Source organism: Pecten maximus, chromosome 3 (genome assembly GCF_902652985.1).
Source record: "Pecten maximus chromosome 3, xPecMax1.1, whole genome shotgun sequence".
NCBI lineage: Eukaryota > Metazoa > Mollusca > Bivalvia > Pectinida > Pectinidae > Pecten > Pecten maximus.
In genome coordinates this window covers 26644238-26670717 of record NC_047017.1, presented here as the reverse complement: position 1 = coordinate 26670717, position 26480 = coordinate 26644238, and the positions used below count along the sequence as shown (strand labels likewise).

The following is a 26480-nucleotide window of genomic DNA, read 5'->3' as shown; positions in this document are numbered from 1 at the left end:
ATCAGAAGAAAAAAATTGAATAGGTGACTTTGCTGTTTTTTATGAAAAACTACGAGTAGATATGTTAAACATTTGTCTATGATGGTTGTCCTTCCTACAGTTATAACTCTATATCAATATATTTATGTTTTCTTTTAAGAGTTAATCTTTAGTTGATCATATTACGGCTGTACAAGGCCTGTGTTTCATTATACAATCTATTTTGTTCACAAAATTTTAGATAGATTTTTTTAGAAATAATGAAGCTAAAACGATTTAGAATTCTTCCATTTAACAGTTTTATGTAATAATTGCGAATCCCTAATTATGTGTTTGTAGTATTCGATGAAATAAAACTTGAGCTAGGACGTATTTCTGATCCAATATAACAAACACTCCGCGAGGGATTACTGGGGCTGGTGTCTATAGTATCTAACACATGATGCTGCCCACCTAGATATCATTGAAATAAATGTATACAATGAAATATCTGCCCCGCCTTCTAAACATATTTAGAACATAACAAAAAGTGTTGCCAACAGCAGATGACCCTGGCAACATCAAACATTAGCTACAGGTTTAATAACAGGTTATTTTATTATCAACCATAACTATCATTATGGGCGATATTTTCTTTCAGTACCCGGCTAATTCCAACGGGAATTAAAAAAAAACAGAAAAAAGTACTAACTTCACTCATCTACCACACTTGTGGCCCAAGAAGTTCAAGAGGGATTTCCTTCTGTAAGGCAACCCGATTTCCCGGGTAACACCTCACCTGACATTTGATTTTGATATCATTAAAAGGAATATTGTTTTGATGCAATAATCTTCCCCTTGTATTTCAATGTACATAAATGATTTTTATTGCTATGCTTCTTTAAAAAATGTATACCAGTGACAATTCTCTCTCGGTGAGATTCATGTCACTCTATTACATTTTTTGTTTGTTTTGAATTATGTGCATCATGTAAGTCATGTACGCTTGCTTTCTGAATAAACATTAAAAACAGTCCCTTTATCAAACTCACGTTTTGAATATGGATTTTTTTTAACCAAGGCCTATAAACGCAATCCCGGTCGTCAAAATAAAAACATCATTACCTTCAATACATTATAGTGGTACGGTTATGTATTCCTTCTTCGGACTGGATGCGAATCTCATTTCTGAATTAGTTTCGGAATCTTACAAAATATTTAACGTAAAATACTGGCACGAAGTACTATTATATAATTTATATATACAGTAATCGAGTTCTACGACAACAAAGTCATTTTACCAGAAAGTCTCTTAAAGTGAATTAAACGAGGACAATTATAGTGTACTACAAGAGTGACAATGTCTATGGTACCGGCCAGGTTTGTATTTCCCCTTTGGTACTACGACTTCCACAAGATCTGAAGTCTATGGTGGCATGGATCTGCCATCACATAACGAGATGATTTTGTCAACATAGCGAGATAAAACAACCGACATAGCGAGATAATTTAATGCGTTTACGAAGTCGCTATCTCGACATCTCGCCGCATTAGATGCTACTACTGACATGGATATTTTTCTTGTCAACGTCACGTGACCCCCATTCGGAAGTTCAAATAGGGAAGCTTTGCTATTGTTCAAACATTTATTATACACTCCAAAAGATTCTAGAGTCACTGATACACGTCAAACATCACATTCTTATAATGTGTGCTTTTTATATGCGCAATATCTATACGTACCGAAAACACCATACCATACCACGGACCTGGTTACCGATATATATAAGGTTGTAAGGTTGTAATTATTTCGGTCTTGCGGTCTTGCATAATACATGTGCAAATATACTTATATATATATATTATCAAAATAATCCTATCGGTAAATCCATGTAACAGTTTCCTCTTCTCAACCCCACACACTGACCTCCCCTCCCCCGCACCCCCTCGCTATCTGTAGTCCACTTATTTTGCCAATATCTTACAACTTATGGAGACAGATTGATATAAGTATACTGTACTTGTTTCTGAATCCGACCATTTTCATTAATGTTGCTGTACTACATGTTGTATTGAATCACAAATAAAATAGAATTTAAACTAAACAGGGGAGCTGAACGGCCCAACACCTACAACAAACAGGTAGCCTCGCGTGCACTGGCGCGCTGAACTACCGAATGGGGGTCACGTGACGTTGACAAGAAAATAATCCATGTCAGAGGTAGCATCTAATGCGGCGAGATGTCGAGATAGCGACTTCATAAACGCATTAAATTATCTCGCTATGTCGGTTGTTTTATCTCGCTATGTCGTTTTATTATCTAGCTATATGGTATATTTATCTCGCTATGTTGACAAAATTATCTCGTTATGTGATGGCAGATCCATACCACCATAGAAGTCTACACCGATATGAGTGTAAAATGTAAAGGACATATTAAATTACGTCCTCGGAGATACCATCAATTCACGCATTACATATTCGCCATTCAAATAAAACACACTATATAACCTTACAAGATAACAACTAACATATTATGGCGAGGGAAGGATGTCATAATTAAATATTTTTGCCTAGGCAAAAATAAAATATTGCCTAGGCAAAATTATTTCTGCCTAGGCAAAAATCGAATATTGCTTAGGCAAAAATATTTCAGTCTAGGCAATATTCGATTTATGCTTAGGCAAAATTATTTCCGCCTAGGCAAAAATTGAATTTTGCCTAGGCAGAAATCGATTTTCGCCTAGGCAATATTCTACTTTTGCCTAGGCAAAATTCGATTTCTGTCTAGGCAAAAATATTTAATTATGACATCCTTCCCGCGCCATAACATATTGTATGCCTATGGTATAGAAGTTAGGCTTTACGATTTTCCGTACCAATTTGTTCAAACATGACGAAGATTTTTTTCTGTAAATCTATTAGAGCCCAACTTTATTTACCTACTTAACTAGTTTTCCTAATGGTAACAGCCTAATTTAGATTTGGTAGCCTAGGCTATAGGGCCCTACATTCTTTCAAACTTAGTTAGGGTCATAATGGAGCTAAGTTCACTTTTAGTATGAGCCAAGAGAGTAGACATTAAATATTTGTAAAACAACAAATACAAAAAAAATAATAGTTTTTTTATATTTTACTTGAAAGAATCACTGTTGATAGATTATTTAACATCATACAAAACAAGGTATTGACATTTTAACATTCGGATGAATGATATAGCTGGTCAAGCCAGACTGTAGGCCTATATAACAAGCAATCCCGTGCACATAACAACAAGATATTATCATTTGCATTTGATTTATTGGTCATTTTCGTCAAAGGAAAATGGTATATGGAAATCGATGACAACGTTAACGCTATGACCAGTCACCCTGACCACAAATGCCACCTAATTGTATGCCTATACATATGTGTACAGTTCTTTCTCGCAAACACGTACAGTAACCTATAGTATGATACAATGTATCGTCTCGTATGCCGTTATTGATATATTTCTTTCTCTAAATTATAGAAATACACACCTAGTTGATAATGATGTAACATTCTAGAATATACATATTACACATTTAAGTAAATCGCGGACATATTTGCAGACCTATGCTATAATGTCAGCCGTTTTGGAATGAACACAGAAGAGCAAAACTTTCTAAACATCCGGAGACGAATGCGCCTGCGCAATAGTTGTTTACATAAATATATTGACCTGGAGTTATTCGCAAAGTTCAGGTTCATTTAGTCTTCACATTTGGCCAGCGTTATGCATTTCTCAAATCGTATGCATCTTGAAAACATCTACTGAATACATTTGAACATTTTCGGTAAAACTTCTATATAAAACGAAGATGTTTTTGCAAGTAAATTATTTGAAGCTTAAGGCAATAGGGGCAGAAACAGACAGTAGATGGCGTATTGGTGAATGTGGTTACCAAATATGGTCATATTTCTCAGTCCAGTTCTTGATTGCAATAACCGAACATTAATGTTCGTTTAAAAACACAAACACACATACAATTCAGTCAAAGTCGTTTGATTCCAAACTTTCATCCAGTATTCCAGCACATGCGCACAAGTTTATCCTTAATACCCAGGTGAACTGTATCCATAGAGATCGTGATGTCACCAACAAAGTCAATGCTTCCAAGTATCTTTTGAATTTACTACCATTCAAAGGCACACATTCTCCTCTGCCTTGTGTGTTCCTCGAGTTGTCTCCCTTTACACACAAAATGACTCTCACACCGGCATTACAAACAATTTCGTCATGAAGCAGCAACATTTATGTCTTCACATGTTTTGTTGAGTTGATTAAGTAGCTTCTTTTTCTTCCATTGTAAATACCTGAGTCTATAAGTCTTGACCTTGTATCCCACAAACACACCCAATCCGAATGTAAGTCCAGCTATGATCAGAGCGTTTCTAGCGGGTATTGTGTCACTCGCCATGATTGTTTGCAATTTCCTGTTTGGCGGGAAGGGAGGTAACTCTAGAAAAAGTGGACTTAAGGTTGCTAGGTTTATCAACTTAATTGTTACTGCTGATTGAAATATATGTTGTATTTCATCTTTTTTATTTATATCAAAGTTATGGGGGAAAAAAATATTCAATATATTTTTACAAAGAAATAAAATCAGGTGCGCTGTTTATACATATGTCCCAATATGCCATATTTTGTATTTTTGGAACTATGAATATTTAAGATTGATCATTATGGAAAGCAAATTAGAAAAAAAAGATAATGAAAAAAGCGATATAAAAATGAAGTGAACAACAATGAATCCCGAAAATGCTACAGTTAGCGGTTGCCGTGTAACTTTGCAATACTATTTGGTATAAAAGTAATATCAGAGATTTTTTAATCTGTATTCTGTAAGGCATGTGAAGAAATTGCATCTTACTTTGTTTAATGATTTAATTTCAGAATTTGTTACATGTTGAGATCTCACGGGACATTTATTAGCATCAATTTGTTTCGATATCCTTATAAGGAAATTGACCTTGACATTTTATCAAACATGACGGTTTTTATTTAAACGGATTTTTGTTTTGTATTTTACCATTCATTGTCAAAGAGTTGACGTTATGTGAAGGTTTGTGAATTGAATTTTGACCACGAGTAGAAAAAACATATCAATTTCTATAAAATTAGTTTTAATCCGAGAAAACTACATTATAATCGTAGACATAATCACCCGGTGTGAATCACATCCGGGCTTTTTACACTATCGCTAATGGGACCGGTTATACCCTGTCGGAGAGCAAGGCCACGTCAACAATATATCGTATCGTTTTGTAAACAGGTTATGAGTCATATAGTAACCATACATATCAAGTGTTACAAAACGTGGTCCTGTGGCCGGAGCGTAGTCTGGACATGGTATGAATATTCTTTCTAAACGGCAAATGTAGTCTTACTTGGATTGTAATTTTTGCGACAAATCTTAATTCTTATACCGAGCAACCACCATGGCAAGTTTGTAAGACTTTTTGCAAACATAACCAATAATAATAAAGTCAATCCGTTTATTCTATTAAACGACAACTGTTTAGGAAAATACTTTCATCTTCAAAAAGTCTTAGATGGGGGTCGAAGCCCACCATATCACAACCATTACATCAACCATGTAAAGGATTCAAATTTAAGAAATCAATCACAATTATGAACAACGAAGCATTAGACATTGTGCTAAACGACTTCAGAAAGGAGGCTGTAAGGGAAGGCGGTGGACAAAGCTGAAAATTGTAACTACATTTTAAACAACAATGCAAAAGTACAATTAATGAAGTTGGCCTTGGCCGTACGAACCTTGTTCCGCCATGTTTGTTGTGGTCAGCTTCTGAGTTAAACAACAGCGTAATTGATATTTATAGTGGTCTAAAGTAATTCGTGATACGATTGATCGCATCACTCTTCTCTAAAAGATCCCTCCTTCCATAATTGATAGAATATTTATTTCTATTTTACAAGAAAAATAGTCTGTCTCCATCAATTACATTACAATAAGTTTAAATTAGTATATATACTTTGGCAGGAGTGGATACTTGCTCAGGGATTCGAAAATTTGAACATTTTTTTTATTGATTCCGATAGTTATGATGGTATATCCTACAGTGGAATAACCATTTGTCGGCTAATAATGTCATACAAAAAATACTAAATTATCACTCGCCACATATTCATAGTGATATTCTTTAAAGTTGAGTTACCATTTATTTTCGCTCATTTTTGCTCCCGATAAAAAAAATGTTAGTCAGAAATAAAATTGAAAATACGCTAGAGTCTGTATTTAAACTGAAGTTGTGATGATATCATTCATAAAACCATGTCAACACCACATCAAGCACCACTATATCGATCATATATCTGTATCAATAATGAACTACCCATCATAGATCAAAGTCAATAATTACAGATGAAGGGAGAATGTGATCTATAACCGTGACGAATGACATAACCAGATGGGCGCGAGTGGTCGGCGTGTAGTCCTAGTATTAATGGCGACACTGCATTGGTCAGTACCGGGAATGTCAAATGGGTGATATAGAAAGAGGCCACTGGGGATTTTATAGAAGCGAATTTCCATGTTGTGGGTTTCTACAGCTTTAATGATTTTTATCGATTACCAAAAGACAGACCAGCATGTGTAAGAACCAGCAGGACTCATATCTATTGTGGAATACCTGGACAACATTACCAATAAAGTAAGTACTGTGGTGTATAAATTGTGTTTCTAGAATGCATTGTTATGTAGATGATTTGTATTTCCCACCTGGTATTTGAAATATTTCGTATGGAGAGACATATTGTCTGATAGGAATAGTACCGTAATGAAGTAGAATCGGAGTATATACATACGAAATATTTCAAATACCAGGTGGGAAATACAAATCATCTACATAACAACTTCAAAACTTCAAAAGCTAAACAGTAGTTTAATTTGAGTTTGTCTTTAATGTTTCTAACTTTTAATTAAATTGAAAGCTGCTAATATGTTACGTGTATTTTCGTTCAATCCTTGGAAGCTTTACACATTTTAACAAGTATATTACTGACATTAACACGTAGTTATTTGTTTACAGGTTGTGTCGGATATTGACCTATGGAAAATAATGTATATTCGGAAAATTACATTATTTTAAACGATGGAAAAACACACATCAACTCAAATATTTCTCCGACTTATCTTTATTTACGGTGCTGTACAATTCCAAGGCAAGTACAATTAAAGAACATATTAAAACAAACATTATTATTTGTTGTTAGACCATATCCCCTTCAACAACTAAATGTCCAAATCATGACTTATTAATGATTTATTCCTGCTTGCAACAGGCTTTTCCGCTGACTTAAAAAAAATCATGTTAAGTTCCAAAACGTAGGATATGACGTCGCCGTTCTTAACGTCACTTGTGATTGGTTGAAAAAGCGACGTAATAATTTCTCAAAGAAAAGAGTCTATCAATTCGAAGGGATTGTGTGCTGTATATCAAATTATAGGATTACCTTGAATATGTTTTATGTTATGGAGCTATAGCTTAAAAACCGGAGTGTTTATATTTTACACCCCAGTTTTGTGTTATGGCTCCAGATAATATTGTAAAACAAATAATACACAATAGTTTATCATAAGTTGGTTATATTTCCCCATGTATATAGAAGTTACGACTCGTAGATCTTGTATTCAGATACTTATCTAGGTGATAATCATATGATCATAAAATCTATTTAGAACGTCCATTCTGTGTGCTGGACATGGTTGCCATTATTAACGCGTGTTGATATTTTATACTGAAACAGGTGCAATACTACATGTACTTTCAGTAAAAAAAACACGTAGAAAGGTATAGTTAAAATTGTGTGGTAACCTAAACTATCTGTTCCAAATGATATCAAGTACTGTAATAACTATGTGTCTGTTGCGTTGTTACGATGATTCACATGTATATCATCTATACCTGGGATTTAATTGTGTGACTTGGTAAAGCTTTTAATCTGTACGTTACTTTTTCAAACGATTGCCAATCTCCAGCATATGTGTGTATATATTCCCACCTAGCAGAGCAGTATATGATTTTACAGTTTTAATGTTAACTAGCTGAATCCCATTTGAACTGATCATCACGAAAAGGTTTAAAACTGAATGAAATTCATTCGTTTAACATCAAGAGCGGTTGTACGTATATTTTCTTACTTTACACTTTTAGCAATATCTTCGAGTACACTGGCATCCTACATCTACTCTGATTCAGCATCAACCACAAGTCAATCACAGGAACAGATCACTCACACGACGTCTGATCAAAGTACTAAACTTCATAGCGCAACATCAATGGTACTGACAGGAGGCTCCTCACATAGCCCGACAAGGGACACCACCTGGTCAGGTACTGTTACAGTCACGACTTTCCTACCAACTAATGAAGACATGTCTACGTCTAGCGCTGAAAGTGCCCCGTCTTCTAGAAATATAGACACCACAACCGAGGCCGATACACAAACCTTTACTACTATAATGAAAAGAACAATTTCCGACAGCAAGTTTGACGTTACTACTTTTGAAGGAAGAGAAGAGCAGACCAAAGTTAAAAGCAATATCGATACCAATAGGTATGCCGACAATGTGCGTACCGGCACCTCTCCTACCAATGTAGACACTCAAGGGTCGTCTCAAGTCAATGTGATTACTGACCCATCTACTACCAATACTGACACCCAAGGGTCGTCCCAAGACAATGTGAGTACCGGCACCTCTGCTACCAATGTAGACACTCAAGGGTCGTCTCAAATCAATGTGATTTCTGACCCATCTACTACCAATACTGACACCCAAGGGTCGTCTCAAATCAATGTAATTACTGACCCATCTACTACCAATACTGACACCCAAGGGTCGTCTCAAAACAATGTGATTACTGACCCATCTACTACCAATACTGACACCCAAGGGTCGTCTCAAATCAATGTAATTACTGACCCATCTACTACCAATACTGACACCCAAGGGTCGTCTCAAATCAATGTGATTACTGACCCATCTACTACCAATACTGACACCCAAGGGTCGTCTCAAATCAATGTAATTACTGACCCATCTACTACCAATACTGACACCCAAGGGTCGTCTCAAATCAATGTGATTACTGACCCATCTACTACCAATACTGACACCCAAGGGTCGTCCCAAGATAATGTGATTACTGACCCATCTACTACCAATACTGACACCCAAGGGTCGTCTCAAATCAATGTGATTACTGACCCATCTACTACCAATACTGACACCCAAGGGTCGTCCCAAGACAATGTGATTACTGACCCATCTACTACCAATACTGACACCCAAGGGTCGTCTCAAGTCAATGTGATTACTGACCCATCTACTACCAATACTGACACCCAAGGGTCGTCTCAAATCAATGTGATTACTGGCCCATCTACTACCAATACTGACACCCAAGGGTCGTCTCAAATCAATGTGATTACTGACCAATCTACTACCAATACTGACACCCAAGGGTCGTCCCAAGACAATGTGATTACTGACCCATCTACTACCAATACTGACACCCAAGGGTCGTCTCAAATCAATGTAATTACTGACCCATCTACTACCAATACTGACACCCAAGGGTCGTCTCAAATCAATGTGATTACTGACCCATCTACTACCAATACTGACACCCAAGGGTCGTCTCAAAACAATGTAATTACTGGCCCATCTACTACCAATACTGACACCCAAGGGTCGTCTCAAATCAATGTGATTACTGACCCATCAACTACCAATACTGACACCCAAGGGTCGTCCCAAGACAATGTAATTACTGACCCATCTACTACCAATACTGACACCCAAGGGTCGTCTCAAATCAATGTGATTACTGACCCATCAACTACCAATACTGACACCCAAGGGTCGTCTCAAAACAATGTAATTACTGACCCATCTACTACCAATACTGACACCCAAGGGTCGTCTCAAAACAGTGTAATTACTGACCCATCTACTACCAATACTGACATCCAAGGGTCGTCTCAAAACAATGTAATTACTGACCCATCTACTACCAATACTTACACCCAAGGGTCGTCTCAAAACAATGTAATTACTGGCCCATCTACTACCAATACTGACACCCAAGGGTCGTCTCAAATCAATGTGATTACTGACCCATCTACTACCAATACTGACACCCAAGGGTCGTCTCAAAACAGTGTAATTACTGACCCATCTACTACCAATACTGACATCCAAGGGTCGTCTCAAAACAATGTAATTACTGACCCATCTACTACCAATACTGACACCCAAGGGTCGTCTCAAAACAATGTAATTACTGGCCCATCTACTACCAATACTGACACCCAAGGGTCGTCTCAAAACAGTGTAATTACTGACCCATCTACTACCAATACTGACATCCAAGGGTCGTCTCAAAACAATGTAATTACTGGCCCATCTACTATCAATACTGACACCCAAGGGTCGTCTCAAATCAATGTGATTACTGACCCATCTACTACCAATACTGACACCCAAGGGTCGTCTCAAATCAATGTGATTACTGACCCATCTACTACCAATACTGACACCCAAGGGTCGTCTCAAAACAGTGTGATTACTGACCCATCTACTACCAATACTGACATCCAAGGGTCGTCTCAAAACAATGTAATTACTGACCCATCTACTACCAATACTGACACCCAAGGGTCGTCTCAAAACAATGTAATTACTGGCCCATCTACTACCAATACTGACACCCAAGGGTCGTCTCAAATCAATGTGATTACTGACCCATCTACTACCAATACTGACACCCAAGGGTCGTCTCAAAACAGTGTAATTACTGACCCATCTACTACCAATACTGACACCCAAGGGTCGTCCCAAGACAATGTGAGTACCGGCACCTCTGCTACCAATGTAGACACTCAAGGGTCGTCCCAAGACAATGTGAGTACCGGCACCTCTGCTACCAATGTAGACATCAACGAGTCGTCTCAAGACAATGTGAATACTGACCCGTCTATTACCAATGCAGACATGCATGGGTCGTCTCTAGATACTTTGAATACCGACATATCTACTACCAACCTGGATATTAATGAGGCGATTACTGACAGTGTGAATACTAGCAACTCTACAATCAGTGGTGCTTTAAATGGCTCGTCTACTGATGTTAAGGATACTGGTAAATCTACTAATGGTGGTAATGGATATGATGACAATATGACTACCGTCACCTCTACTACCGATGTGGACATTAGATCCTTTAGTGGCACTTTGACAACATTAACTAATGACAACATCCAGGCAACGGCAAGTGGTGGTAATGTACACACGATGACAACGCATGTTCAAACACCAATAACGACAACTAATGATAACGATCACACGACTGTAACCAATAACAATATTCCCACGACTAAACCCTCAGCTAATGATAATGTTCACTTGACAACAGCTGACGACAATATTCCCACGACTGCAATATTTATTCATGATAATGTTCCCATTACTAAATCCACTGATAATATTCTCACGACTACAACGTCGACCACTGGTAATGGTCATACGACTGTATCTGATGAAAATGTTCCCACGACCAAAACTGATAACAATGTTCCCATGACTGCAAGCTCAACCTATGATAATGTTCCCATCACTGCTACTGAAAATGTTCCTAAGACTATAACTGCTGGGAATGGTCCTACGACTGCATCTGAGGAAAATGTCCCCACGACCAAAACTGATGTCAATGTTCCCACGACTGCAATCTTAACTTATAATAATGTCTCCATGGATACAACTCCTGACAGTGATCCTATAGTTCAGGCTGGTGATGACGTTCCCACGACAACTGCTGACAATCGTCCTACGACTACAGTTGATGACAAGTTCAAGACTACAACCTCAACGTATGGTAATGTTCCAATATCAACACCTACTGAAAATGTGTACACGACTGCAACTGATGACAATGTCCCCACGACTGCAACATCAACTAAAGATAATGTTCTAATGACTACAACCGTTGACAATATTCTCACGAGTACAACTGATGACAATGGTCCATTAACTGCAATCTCAACGTATAATGATGTTCCCATGGCTATTTTTACTGACAATGTTCCCACGACTGCAACTGCTAACAATGATCCAATGACTACAGCTGATGACAATGTTTCCTTGACTGCATCATCAACGCATAATAATGTTCCCATGACAACAACTGCTGACAATGATCCTAAGAATAAAACCTCAACTGAATACAATGTTCCCATAACCACAGCTACTAGGAATGTTCCCACGACTGCAACTGCTGACCATGATCCTGCGACTATAACTAGTGACACTGTTCCTACAACTTCAACTGATAACTATGTTCCAACGAGTGCAACCACAACTAATAATAATGTTCCCATGATTACAGCTACTAACAATATTCATACGACCACAACTGCTGTCAATAATCCTACTGTTACAGCTGATGACAATATTCACACGACTTCAACTGATGATAGTGTTCTCTCTACTACTACTCATGTTGGTAATGTTCACATGACTACAACTAATGACAATGCCTCTGAGACTACCACTGATGATGAAATTCCCACAACTACAGCTATTAATAATTTCCCTACAACTGTTACTGATGACAATTTTCCCTCGAAAACCTCTAGCAATAGTATTCACACGACTACAACATATAATCTTGAAACAACTTTAGCCGATATTGATATTCACATTACTACCACGGATAACAATATCTCCACGACTACCACTGATAACAATGTCTCCACGACTACCACTGATGACAATGTCTCCATGCCTACAACTGATGGCAATGTCTACACGACTACAACTGATAACAATCTATCCACAACTACAACTGATGACAATCTCTCCACGACTACAACTGATGACAATATATCCACGATTACCACTGATGACAATGTCTCCACGACTACCACTGATGACAATGTCTCCACGATTACCACTGATGACAATGTCTCCACGATTACCACTGATGACAATGTCTCCACGATTACCACTGATGACAATGTCTCCACGACTACAACTGATGACAATGTTCTCACGACTACCACTGATGACAATGTACCCAGGGCTACAACTGATGACAGTGTCTCCACGACTACCACTGATGGCAATGTATCTACGACTACAACTAATGACAATGTATCCACGACTACAACTGATGACAATGTCTCCACGACTACAACTGATGACAATGTCTCCACGACTACCACTGATGACAATGTCTCTACGACTACAACTGATGACAATGTCTCCACGACTAAACTGATGACAATGTCTCCACGACTACAACTGATGACAATGTATCCACGACTCCCACTGATGACAATGTCTCCACGACTACCACTGATGACAATGTCTTCACGACTACAACTGATGACAATGTCGCCACGACTACCACTGATGACAATGTATCCACGACTACCACTGATGACAATGTATCCACGACTACCACTGATGACAATGTCTCCACGACTACAACTGATGACAATGTCTCCACGACTACAACTGATAACAATGTCTCCACGACTACAACTGATGACAATGTCTCCACGACTACAACTGATGACAATGTCTCCACGACTACAACTGATGACAATGTCTCCACGACTACAACTGATGACAATGTCGCCACGACTAAACTGATGACAATGTCACCAGGACTCCCACTGATGACAATGTCTCCAGGACTACCACTGATGACAATGGTTCAACGATTACCACTGCTGACAATGTATCCACGACTACTACTAATGACAATGTCTTCACGACTACAACAGATGACAATGTATCCACGACTACCACTGATGACAATGTCTCTACGACTAAAACTGATGACAATGTCTCCACGACTACCACTGATGAAAACGTCTCTACGACTACAACTGATGACAATGTCGCCACGACTACAACTGATGACAAAGTATCCACGACTACAACTGATAACAATATCACCACGACTACAACTGATGACCATGTCTCTACGACTACAACTGATAACAATATCTCCACGACTACAACTGATGACAATGTCACCACGACTACCACTGATGACAATGTCTCCACGACTACCACTGATGACAATGTATCCACGATTACAACTGATAACAATGTTTCCACGACTACAACTGATGACAATGTCTCCACGACTACCACTGATGACAATGTATCCACGACTACCACTGATAACAAAGTATCTACAACTACCACTGATGACAATATCTTCACGACTACAACTGATTACAATGTCTTCACGACTAAAACTGATGACAATGTATCCACGACTACCACTGATGACAAAGTATCTACAACTACCATTGATGACAATGTCTTCACGACTACAACTGATGACAATGTTTTCACGACTACCAATGATGACAATATATCCACGACTACCACTGATGACAATGTCTCCACGACTACCACTAATGAACACGTCTCAACGACTACAACTGATGACTATGTCGCCACGACTACAACTGATGACAATGGTTCAACAATTACCACTGCTGACAATGTATCCACGACTACTACTAATGACAATGTCTTCACGACTACAACAGATGACAATGTCTCTACGACTAAAACTGATGACAATGTCTCCACGACTACCACTGATGACAACGTCTCTACGACTACAACTGATGACAATGTCGCCACGACTACAACTGATGACAAAGTATCCACGACTACAACTGATAACAATATCACCACGACTACAACTGATAACAATGTCTCCACGACTACAACTGATAACAATGTCTCCACGATTACCACTGATGACAATGTCTCCACGACTACAACTGATGACAATGTTCTCACGACTACCACTGATGACAATGTACCCAGGGCTACAACTGATGACAGTGTCTCCACGACTACATGATGGCAAGGTATTCTAGACACAACTAATGACAATGTATCCACGACTACAACTGATAACAATGTCTCTACGAATACAACTGATGACAAAGTATCCAGGGCTACAACTGATGACAATGTTCACACGACTACCACTGATGACAATGACTCCACGACTATAACTGATGACAATGTATCCACGACTATAACTGATGACAACGTATCCACGACTACCACTGATGACAAAGTATCTACAACTACCACTGATGACAAAACAAAATTTTTTCCACGACTACAAACTGATGACATGTCTCCACGACTACCACTGATGACAATGTATCCACGACTACCACTGATCACAAAGTATCTACAACTACCACTGATCACAATATCTTCACGACTACAACTGATTACAATGTCTTCACGACTAAAACTGATGACAATGTATCCACGACTACCACTGATACAAAGTATCTACAAACTACCATTGATGACAATGTCTTCACGACTACAACTGATGACAATGTTTTCACGACTACCAATGATGACAATATATCCACGACTACCACTGATGACAATGTCTCCACGACTACACCTAATGACACGTCTCAACGACTACAACTGATGACTATGTCGCCACGACTACAACTGATGACAATGGTTCAACGATTACCACTGCTGACAATGTATCCACGACTACTACTAATGACAATGTCTCCACGACTACCACTGATGACAATGTCTCCACGATTACCACTGATAACAATGTCGCCAAGATTACCACTGATGACAATTTCTCCACGACTACCACTGATGACAATGTATCCACAACTACAACTGATAACAATATCTCCATGACTACAACTGATTACAATGTCTCGACGATTACCACTGATTACAATGTCTCCACGACTGGAACTGGTAACAATGCCTCCACGACTACAACTGATTTCAATGTCTCCACGACTCCCACTAATGACAATGTCTCCACGACTACAACTGATAACAATGTCTCTTCGACTAAAACTGATGACAATGTCTTCACGACTACAACTGATGACAATGTCACCACGACTACCACTGATGACAATGTATCCACGACTACCACTAATGACAATGTAACCACGACTACCACTGATGGCAATGTAACCACGACTACAACCGATAACAATGTCTCCACGATTACAACTGATGACAATGTCTCCACGACTACAACTGATGACAACTTCTTCACGACTACAACTGATGACAACGTCTCTACGACTACAACTGATGACAATGTCGCCACGACTACAACTGATGACAATGTCGCAACGACTACAACTGATGACAATGTCTCCAGGACTACCACTGATGACAATGTCTCAACGATTACCACTGCTGACAATGTCTCCACGACTACTACTAATGACAATGTCTTCACGACTACAACAGATGACATTGTCTCCACGACTACCACTGATGACAATGTCTCTACGACTAAAACTGATGACAATGTCTCCACGACTACCACTGATGACAACGTCTCTACGACTACAACTGATGACAATGTCGCCACGACTACAACTGATGACAAAGTATCCACGACTACAACTGATAATAATATCACCACGACTACAACTGATGACCATGTCTCTACGACTACAACTGATGACAATGTCTCCACAACTACAGCTGATGACAATGTCTCCACGATTACCACTGATGACAATGTCTCCGCGATTACCACTGATGACAATGTCTCCACGACTCCCACTAATGACAATGTCTCCACGACTACAACTGATGACAATCTCTACACGACTACAACCGATGACAATGTCTCCACGACTACCACTGATAAAAATATCTCCAAGACTACCACTGATAACAATATCTCCACGACTACAACTGATAACAATGTCTCCACGATTACCACTGATAACAATATATCCACGACTACAACTGATGACAATGTCACCACGACTACAACTGATGACAATGTCTCCACGACTATAACTGATGACAATATATCCACGACTACCACTGATAACAAAGTATCTACAACTACCACTGATGACAATATCTTCACGACTACAACTGATTACAATGTCTTCACGACTAAAACTGATGACAATGTTTTCACGACTACCACTGATGACAGAGTATCTACAACTACCATTGATGACAATGTCTCCACGACTACCACTAATGAACACGTCTCTACGACTACAACTGATGACAATGTCGCCACGACTACAACTGATGACAAAGTATCCAGAGCTACAAATGATGACAATGTTCCCCCGACTACCACTGATGACAATGTATCCACGACTACCACTGATGACAATGTAACCACGACTACAACCGATAACAATGTCTCCACGATTACAACTGTTGACAATGTCTCCACGACTACAACTGATGACAACTTCTTCACGACTACAACTGATGACAACGTCTCTACGACTACAACTGATGACAATGTCGCCACGACTACAACTGATGACAATGTCACCAGGACTCCCACTGATGACAATGTCTCAACGATTACCACTGCTGACAATGTTTCCACGGCTTCTACTAATGACAATGTCTTCACGACTACAACAGATGACAATGTCTCCACGACTACCACTGATGACAATGTCTCTACGACTAAAACTGATGACAATGTCTCTACGACTACCACTGATGACAACGTCTCTATGACTACAACTGATGACAATGTCGCCACGACTACAACTGATGACAAAGTATCCACGACTACAACTGATAATTATATCACCACGACTACAACTGATGACCATGTCTCTACGACTACAACTGATGACAATGTCTCCACAACTAAAACTGATGACAATATCTTCACGACTACAACTGAACATGTCTCACACGATAAACTGATACAATGTTTCAGCTTAAAGTACTGTTGTACCACTGATACAAAGTATCTACAACTACCATTGATGACAAGTATCCACGACTAACAAATATACCAGTTTCCACCCACAACTGATGACAATGCGCCCGACTAACACTGATGACAAGTATTCCAACTAACAAATTAACAATTTTCACACTACCCTGATCTTTCACGACCACCAATGATGACAAATTATCCACGACTACCACTGATGACAATGATTACCACGTAAGTATCCCCTTACAACGATAACAATGTTCCACGATTTCAACTGTGACATGTCTCCACGACTCAACTGGGACAATTCTTTACGACAAACTGATGACAAGTCCACGACTCCACTGAACAAAGTTCACCACCATGGACAATACCAATCCACTGATTACAATGTCTTTACGATAAAACGGAAAAAAAACTACGGAACCACGTGAAAAAATTTCAACTAAACCATTTATGACAATGTCCACGACACAACTGAAAAAAATCCAGGCTACAAATGATGCAATTCCCCCGACTCCACTGATACAAAATATCCCGACTACACTGAAATTTTCACACTCAACGATACTTCTTTCCACGACTCAATGAACATGTCCACCAAAAAAAGTGACAATTCTCCACGATACCACTGATGACAAGTCTCCAGTACCCCGATGCAATGTCTCACGACTCCTGTGACATGTCTCCCCCCGACTACCAGATCCGTCTCTCAAAAAAACTGATGACAGTCCCCACGATAAACTGATCAAGATCCACATAACATGACAATGCCCCCCGAACCCCTGAGACAATTATCCCGCACCCCTGATGACAATGCCCGATCAAAAGTAACATGTCCCACTTTCCCTGATGACAATTCCCCACTACCACATACAAGTCTCCCCGAACCACTGATACAATTCCGATTTAAAGAGAAAAATTCCCACGATACCACTGATGACAAGTAAACCCCCAACTAAACTGATAAAATACCCTCCAGACTAAAATGATTACAAGTCCACGATTACCCTGATACAATTTCCACGATAACTGGAAAAGCCCACACTAAAACGATTTTTAAAGTCTCCCAAAAGACTCCCCCTATGACAATGTTCCACGAAAAACTGAAAACGTTTCCGACAAAAATGAGACAATGTCTTCACGCAAATGAGAAACCCACCCAACTGAGACAAAAGATCCACGACCCACTGAGGCCCAAAACCACCAAAACCAAGATAAAAAGTCCACAAAATATGACAATTTCCCGACTAACTATGAAAATTCTTACACTACCAAAAGAAAACAAGTCTTACGACTACATTAGACAATGTTTTAACCCCCGACACAAAGATAAAAAAGTCCCCGTTTCCCCTGATGACAATGTTCCACGAAAATATAACAAGTTTCACGACAAACGATGCAGCTCCAGACTAACTGATGACAATGTTCCCCTACACTTAAAACAAGACATTGGTCCCCCACACACCACTGATTTCAATTCTCCGCAAAATGTAAATTCCCCCAAAAAATACATGTGACAATTTTCTCGACTACAATAGCAAGTCCCCCCGACTCCAAATGAGCAAGTACCCCTACAAAGATAAATTCCCACGACTACACATACCTGTCCTTCGACTAAACGATGACAATTCCACAAATCCCTGATACAATGTCTCCCGAACCCACTGTGAAAAAGGCTCCGCGATTACCACTGATGACAATTCCCACGACTCCCACATAAGGGCTCCCACTACAACTGTGACTGCCCCCAAAAAAACCAGACAATGTCCCAAACCACGATAAAATATCTCCAAGACAAACCCCCCGATAAAATAAACAATTTTCCCCCAGCTTTACAACCAAAAAAAAGAAAAACAATTCTCCACCAAAAAGATACCCGATAAAAAACAAAATCCACACACAGATGACAATTCCACGACTACAAAATATTCAATTGCCACGTAAAAAAATGAAATTTTTCCCCCGAACCACTGATACAAAGTCAACTACCATGTGAAAATCTACGCTACCAAAATATAAAATTTTTCCCCCTAAACTGATGAAAGTTTCCACACTACACGTACAAAGATCCAACTACCATGGGTGACAATGTCCCCACTACCAAAAATTTTTAACACCCGTCTTTCCCCGCTAAACGATAAAAATGTCCCACGATTAAATGGAAAAGTTCCCCAACCCCAAAAGAGAAAGTTCCCCCCAAAATGGCAAGGTCCCAAACCACTGATACTGTCCCCCGACTCCCAAAAACAAGTTCCAGATTTCACGTACAATTTTCCACGTTTAAAATATGACAAGTCTTTACGACTACAACGTAAATGTCCCACGACTACCTGAACAATGTTTCCCCCTAAAATTGACAATGCCCAAAGATACCCCGGGAAAAAAGTTCCAGTTTTAATATGACAATGTCCAAAACACACGATGGCCCCAAAAATGTTTTTTTTCCCCCCCTTTCCCGACTACAAGATACAAGTCTCCACATAAAACTGTACAATTTCCACGATACCCCTGAGCAAGTCCCAGATCCAAATATACAATGTCCCACGACTAAATACAATTCCACGACTACACTGATAAAATTTCTTACAAATAAAATGATGACAAATTTTTCACCCTACAATTTAAAAATGCTTTACAATAAAAAAAATGACAAGCCAGACTACCACTGATACAAGTCCCACGTTTCCTGAGACAAGCCCACACTCAAATGACCAATTTTCACACTACAAATAACAACTTTTCCACGACTAAACTGAGACAATTTCCCCGATACACTGAAAAATGTCCCAACTCCCATGAAAAATTAACAAAAATTAATTTCCCCACAACTGATACAATGTCCCCCACATCCCCTAACCAAACCCCCCGATTTCAAATGATACAAAAGTCCACGACTAAAACTGAGCAATTTTCTCAAAAACAAAGTACAATTTTCCCCCCCATACAAGAAAAATGTCCCCGACCAAATGATGACAATGCCACGACCCCACAATGGAAAAAAGGGGGTCCCCAGAAAAATCAATTCCCGCACAATGATAAAAAGTTCACATCCAAATGATAAATTTCCCCCGACTAAATGATTTCAATCCACCCAAATAAAACTGATACAAATTTCCACAACTACCAAATATACAATTTAAACCCGATACAAACGTAACAAATTTTCCCCGAACAACTGATGACAATTTCCCGACTACAACTGTGCAATTCCCCACGACTAACGATGACAGTTCCCGATAAAAGATAAAAAGCCCCCCCCTACACTGTGAAATTCCAGACCAAACTGATACAAGTCTCCACACAAAATAGACAATTGCCACGACTTACCCCGGTACAAAATTTCACAATACAATGATACAATGTCCCTTTTACGACAAAAGAGGGCCATTTTCCGACCCAAAATGATGACAATTCCCAATACCATGATGACAATGTTCCCCCAAATCCCCCTGATACAAAAAATTTCCCGGTACCAAAAGATCATGTTTCCACACTACCACTATGAAAAATTTTTCCAACGACCAACAAGACAAAGTCTACGACCGATAATGCTTTACATGTACAAGTTTTAAACCAAAAAATGATAAAAAGTTCCACACACCACTGATGACAACCTCCACCTTTAAAGTACAAATTTCCCCCGACTAAACTGATGAAATTTCCCCAATACCAGAGACAAGGTACCACGAACAATGATGACATGACCCACACAAAGTACAAATTTCCAGGGTAAATGATGAAAAGTTCCCCGACTACATGATGACAAACCCCCGAACAAAATGACCCGTCTTTACACTCAACGAACAATGTCCCACACTACACTGTAAGTCCAGAAAAACTGATACAAAGTCTCCACACCAACGAGCACGTTTTACGAACCCGGGGCAAAGCCCTTCACAAACTTTTTATGGGGCTGTTCCCCACAACCCGGGGTACAAAGTTTTTAATCGTCGGGCCCACTACAATGTGTTGTTAAAGAAAATGCCCACTCCCCGAGACAAGGGAAACATAACTGAGACTGTTCCCCCCCCCGAACATGTTTTGCCCCAAGATCAAATTTCCCGGGGCACCACGATGAAAGGGCCCCCGTACCAAGAAAAAACCCCGAGACAAAGGGCTGTCCCCCGACTACCCTGGGAAAAGTTAAAAATAAAAATGAAAAAATGCTAGACAAAATTTTTAAAATGTCTCCCCTCCCCTGAACAAGCCCACGACTTTTAAAAACGATATACCTTCTCCCACGACCCCACTATGACAATGCCCAGAAAACGAACAACTCCATAAACGATACAAGCCACGCTAAACTGATGACAATTTCCCCGCTTAATGATGACAATTCCCGACTACCACTGATGAAAAGTCCCCACGAACACGATACAATGTTCCCCCCGATTACCATGCAATTTCCCACATACAAATGATGAAATTCTTCAGACCACGTCATTCCCACGATTTTCCACGGGTAAATTCCCAAAGATTAAAAATGATGACAATTCTCCACATACCTATACCCAGTTCCAACACAACGTACAATTTCCCCGACTACCACTGATTACAAGTTAAAAGAGAAATTAAAACCACTGATACATTTCCACGACTGGGGAAAAATGTTTTAAACATACCTCCTCCCTACACTGATCAATTCCCAACCCCAAATATGCAAATGTCCCGATCCCCCGAAAATGTTCCCAAATAAAATGATACATTCCAAAAACTCATGATGAAATTCCCAAAAAACCCCCTAGACAAGTCTCCACATAAATGATCAATGTTCCCCTACAAAGATACAAAGTCTCCACGATCCCCCCTGAACAATTCTCCACGACTAACTGTACAATCTCACGACACAAAGATACAAGTCTCCCGACTCATTATAAAATTCCCCCGCTCAAAGATAACAATTTCCACCTACAAAATGATACAATTCCCCGATACAAGATAATTTTTACGACTACAAAGATGACTGTCCCACGACTACCAAAATGAAACAATGTCCCACGACTAAAACATGACAATTTTCCACCTCCCCTATACAAAATTTTTCACTAACTGAACAATTCCCGACTCCACGATTAAAAAGTTCCAGATAAAAACAAAGCTTCAACTACCAAAATGCAAGTTCCCACACTCCCCCTAAAGACAAAGGCTCCACACACACATACAGTCTCACGACTACAATGATGACAAAGTCCCAACACACTGATGACAAGGGTTCCCCCGTACCATGAAACAAGTCCCCGGGGTAAAAAAAAATTTTCACACTGGACAATTCCACGCTCCCCCCATACTGCTCCACGAACAATGTGACAGCTACCCTACAACCTTTAAATTTTCCCCACTAAACCCCGATAAATCTCAACACCCTGAAACAATTCCCCCCAAAACTGATACAATGGCCCAGGGTCCCCACTGTACAAATTTCCCCAGAACCAGTACAATGTTTTAACCCAACAACCCCACTACCCCGATGAAATGTTCCACGACTAACTATGAAAATTTTATTCCACGCTAACCCCGATAAAGTTCAACTAAAATTGACAATTTTCCCCCATACAACTGAACAAAATTTACGACTAAACGTAATTTTCCACGCTACCCTGATGACAGTTCTCAAATAACAGATACAAATTTCCACACTAAAAAGATGAAAGTTCAACATCCACGATACAAAGTCCCACATACATTGAAAGTTCCAGAACTAAACAAATTTGACAATGTTCCCCAAACCAATATGACAATTTTACCACCAAAAAAACCACACCCAAAAGACATGTCCACGCACAAAAGATAAAATGTTTCCCCCGATACAACGATACAATTTCCCCCCGATCAACTGTTTAAATCTTCCCCCCCCGAATAACTGATCAATTTTCACGACTTTCAAAAAAAAAACCAAAAATGAAAATGTCCCCACACAAACTAAGCAAAAGCCCCCGGGGCTCAAAGATACATTCCACGATAAAATTACAAATTTCCCCGCCCTTCAAACTAAACCAATTCTTCCCCGACTCAAGATCAATTCCCCCCCACACCAGAGAAATGTCTATACAAAACCTATACAATGTTCCCGATAAAATTTATAAAATTTTTAGACTAAAAATAACAAAGCCCACGATACAAGAGACAAAGTTCCAACCAAATATTACAACCACGACTACCACTGATACAAAATTCACACACCCTAACAATTCTCCCCAAATAAATGATTACATGTTTTCCCAATACACTGTACATTTCCACGATTCCACTGAGGCAAGCCCCCCATAAGGGGCAATGCCACAAAAACGATACAATTTTTGACACCAAGACAAATTTTCACACTCCCTAACAATGTTTCCACGATACCACGGACAAAGTACCCGAAAAAGAAACAATTTTCCCGATTTTCAAGATACAAGACCCATACAACGATGAAATTCTCCACGCAAACTGATCAATTTTCACATACCACGTACAAAGGCCCGACTACTACAACTGATACAATGTCCCCCGGGCTAAAGAACAATTTCCCCGACCCAAACTTTAAACATTTTCTTTCTTACGATAAAAATACAAGTTTCCAGCTACACTGATCTGTCCCCGTAAAACGATACAATTTTCCACGACCCCTAAAGACAATGTACCACCACTACAATGTGACAAGGCTCAACGACTAAAAAAAATGTAGACCCCCTAGAAAACCCACGATACACGAAACAATGTCCACGACTAAAAACTGATACAAGGCTCCACGACACACTGATACAAGTCCCACGATAAACCCGAGACAAGGTTTCCCCGTCCACTAGACAAGAAAAAACCCCCAAAGTGACAATTCCGACTCAATGATACAATTCACACTAAAACTGATGACAAATCTCCACTTCCATTCACTATACAAGTTCACACTACCCCTGAGACAATGCTCACGATACATGATACAATTTTTCCCAAAAACCAAAAGATGAAAAATTTCCCGATACCACTGATACAAATTTCCAAAAACTAAACCATGCAATGTTAAAAACCCCATCAAATGTACATGTTCCCCCACGAACTGATACAATGCCCCCCCACGACTACAACTGATCAATTTTTTCCCCGACTCCCTATGACAATGTTTCCCCGACACTTTAAAAAAATTTTACTTGATGACAAATCACACACACCGATACAATGTCCCACACTAAAACTGTGACAATTTTCCACGATACCATATGCAAGTTAAACTCAGTACAATGTCCCACATACAACGTAAAAATTTTAAGACTACATGATCAATTTTCACAACCATGTACAAGTTCCCGAAAATACATAGACAATTTTTACGACTACGTAAAAATGCCCCACATACACTATGACAATTCTTTACGACTAAACTGATCAATTCCCACGACTACCCTGATCAAAACCACGCTCCCAAAAGGACTTTAAAACCAACTGATACAATTTCCCGGGCTAAACTTACAAGTCTCCAAAACTGATAAAAAACTCCACGGCTTTAAACTATAAAATTTCCCCGATACAATTTAACAATTTTCCAACTTAAAGATACCAAAGCTCCCCCCGAAAAAACTGATACATGCTAAAAACCACTGTGAAAATTTTTCCCAAACTGTAACAATGTTTTACTTTTCAACGATGCAATGTCTCCCCGATAACGATGACAATTCCCCCTTTCCCCGTAAATGTCCCCCCCAAGATTTCCACGTCAATTTCTTTTTTCCCCACTACAAAGATCAATCCCCCAACTAACGAAAAATTTCCCCGAAACCTGATTCAAAATTTAATACCATGATACAAGTCTTCCCAAAAACTAAACTTACAATGTTTTACGACCCCAATGTTTCAAAAGCCCCCCCCAAACCCCGACTCCCCCAGAAAAGTTCCACGACTCCCCCCCAACAAGTTCCCGACAAAATGATGACAATTCCCAAAAACTAAACTTGACATGTCCCACGACAAAACGAAGACCCAATTTTTCCCGCTACCCCTGAAACAATTTCACACTAAAAGAGACAATTCTTTCCCTCCCAAAACACAAAACAAAAAGGAAAAGAAAGGTCCCCAACTCATGATGACATTTTTTCAGACTAAAAACTGATGACAAGTCCAGATACATGATGCAATGTCCACGACTAACCGATACTGTTTCCCCACGATACAAATGACAATTTCAGACTCAAAATGCAATTTTTCCCAACTCAATGATGAAAGTCCCGATCAAATGTACAATTCCCCCGACTCCAAACCTACAAGTCCCAGACACACTGATACAAAGTCCCAACAAAAACTATCATGCCCCCGATACCCTGAGAAATTCCCACGATACACTGTACAAATTTCCACCAAAGGGGGCAGTCCCCCGATAAAACGATACAAATTCCCCGACTAAAATGATACAATTTCCACAACAAAAATACAGTTTCCCGTACAATATACAATTCTCCACGAAAAACCAACCCCATACAAATATGACAAAGTCTCCCCTACAAAATATAAAAAGTCCCCCCATAGCTTTCCACGTAAAACAAGATCACAAATACCCCTGATAAAAAATTTCCACTGATCACAATGTCTCCACGACTACAACGATGACATGTCTCCACGACTACAACTGATGACAATGCCTCCAGACACCACTTAGACAATGTTCTCCACGACACCAATGATGACAATGTCTCCACGACACAACCGAAGACAAGTCCTCCCA

The 26480-nt window shown here is 39.4% G+C and overlaps 2 protein-coding genes across 2 annotated transcripts in view; both read left to right on the top strand.

Moving 5' to 3' along the window:
• LOC117322689 (uncharacterized threonine-rich GPI-anchored glycoprotein PJ4664.02-like) overlaps positions 1-14905 on the top strand; it is a 29306-nt gene extending 14401 nt beyond the window's left edge. The window contains exons 5-6 of the mRNA XM_033877628.1: positions 8162-13430; positions 13681-14905. Coding sequence (XP_033733519.1) covers positions 8162-13430; positions 13681-14905 — 6494 coding nt within the window. The remainder of the gene's footprint in view (positions 1-8161; positions 13431-13680) is intronic.
• An 829-nt stretch (positions 14906-15734) lies between these two features.
• Positions 15735-17852, top strand: LOC117322688 (serine-rich adhesin for platelets-like). The gene has a single exon (XM_033877627.1). It carries the CDS (start codon positions 15735-15737, stop codon positions 17850-17852), a length of 2118 nt encoding a protein of 705 aa, XP_033733518.1.
• The last annotated feature ends 8628 nt before the right edge of the window (positions 17853-26480 follow it).

Excerpts from the sequence above, each read along its gene's own strand:
- LOC117322688 (XM_033877627.1), top strand. The coding sequence starts at position 15,735 with ATGACTACAACTGATTACAATGTCTCGACGATTACCACTGATTACAAT.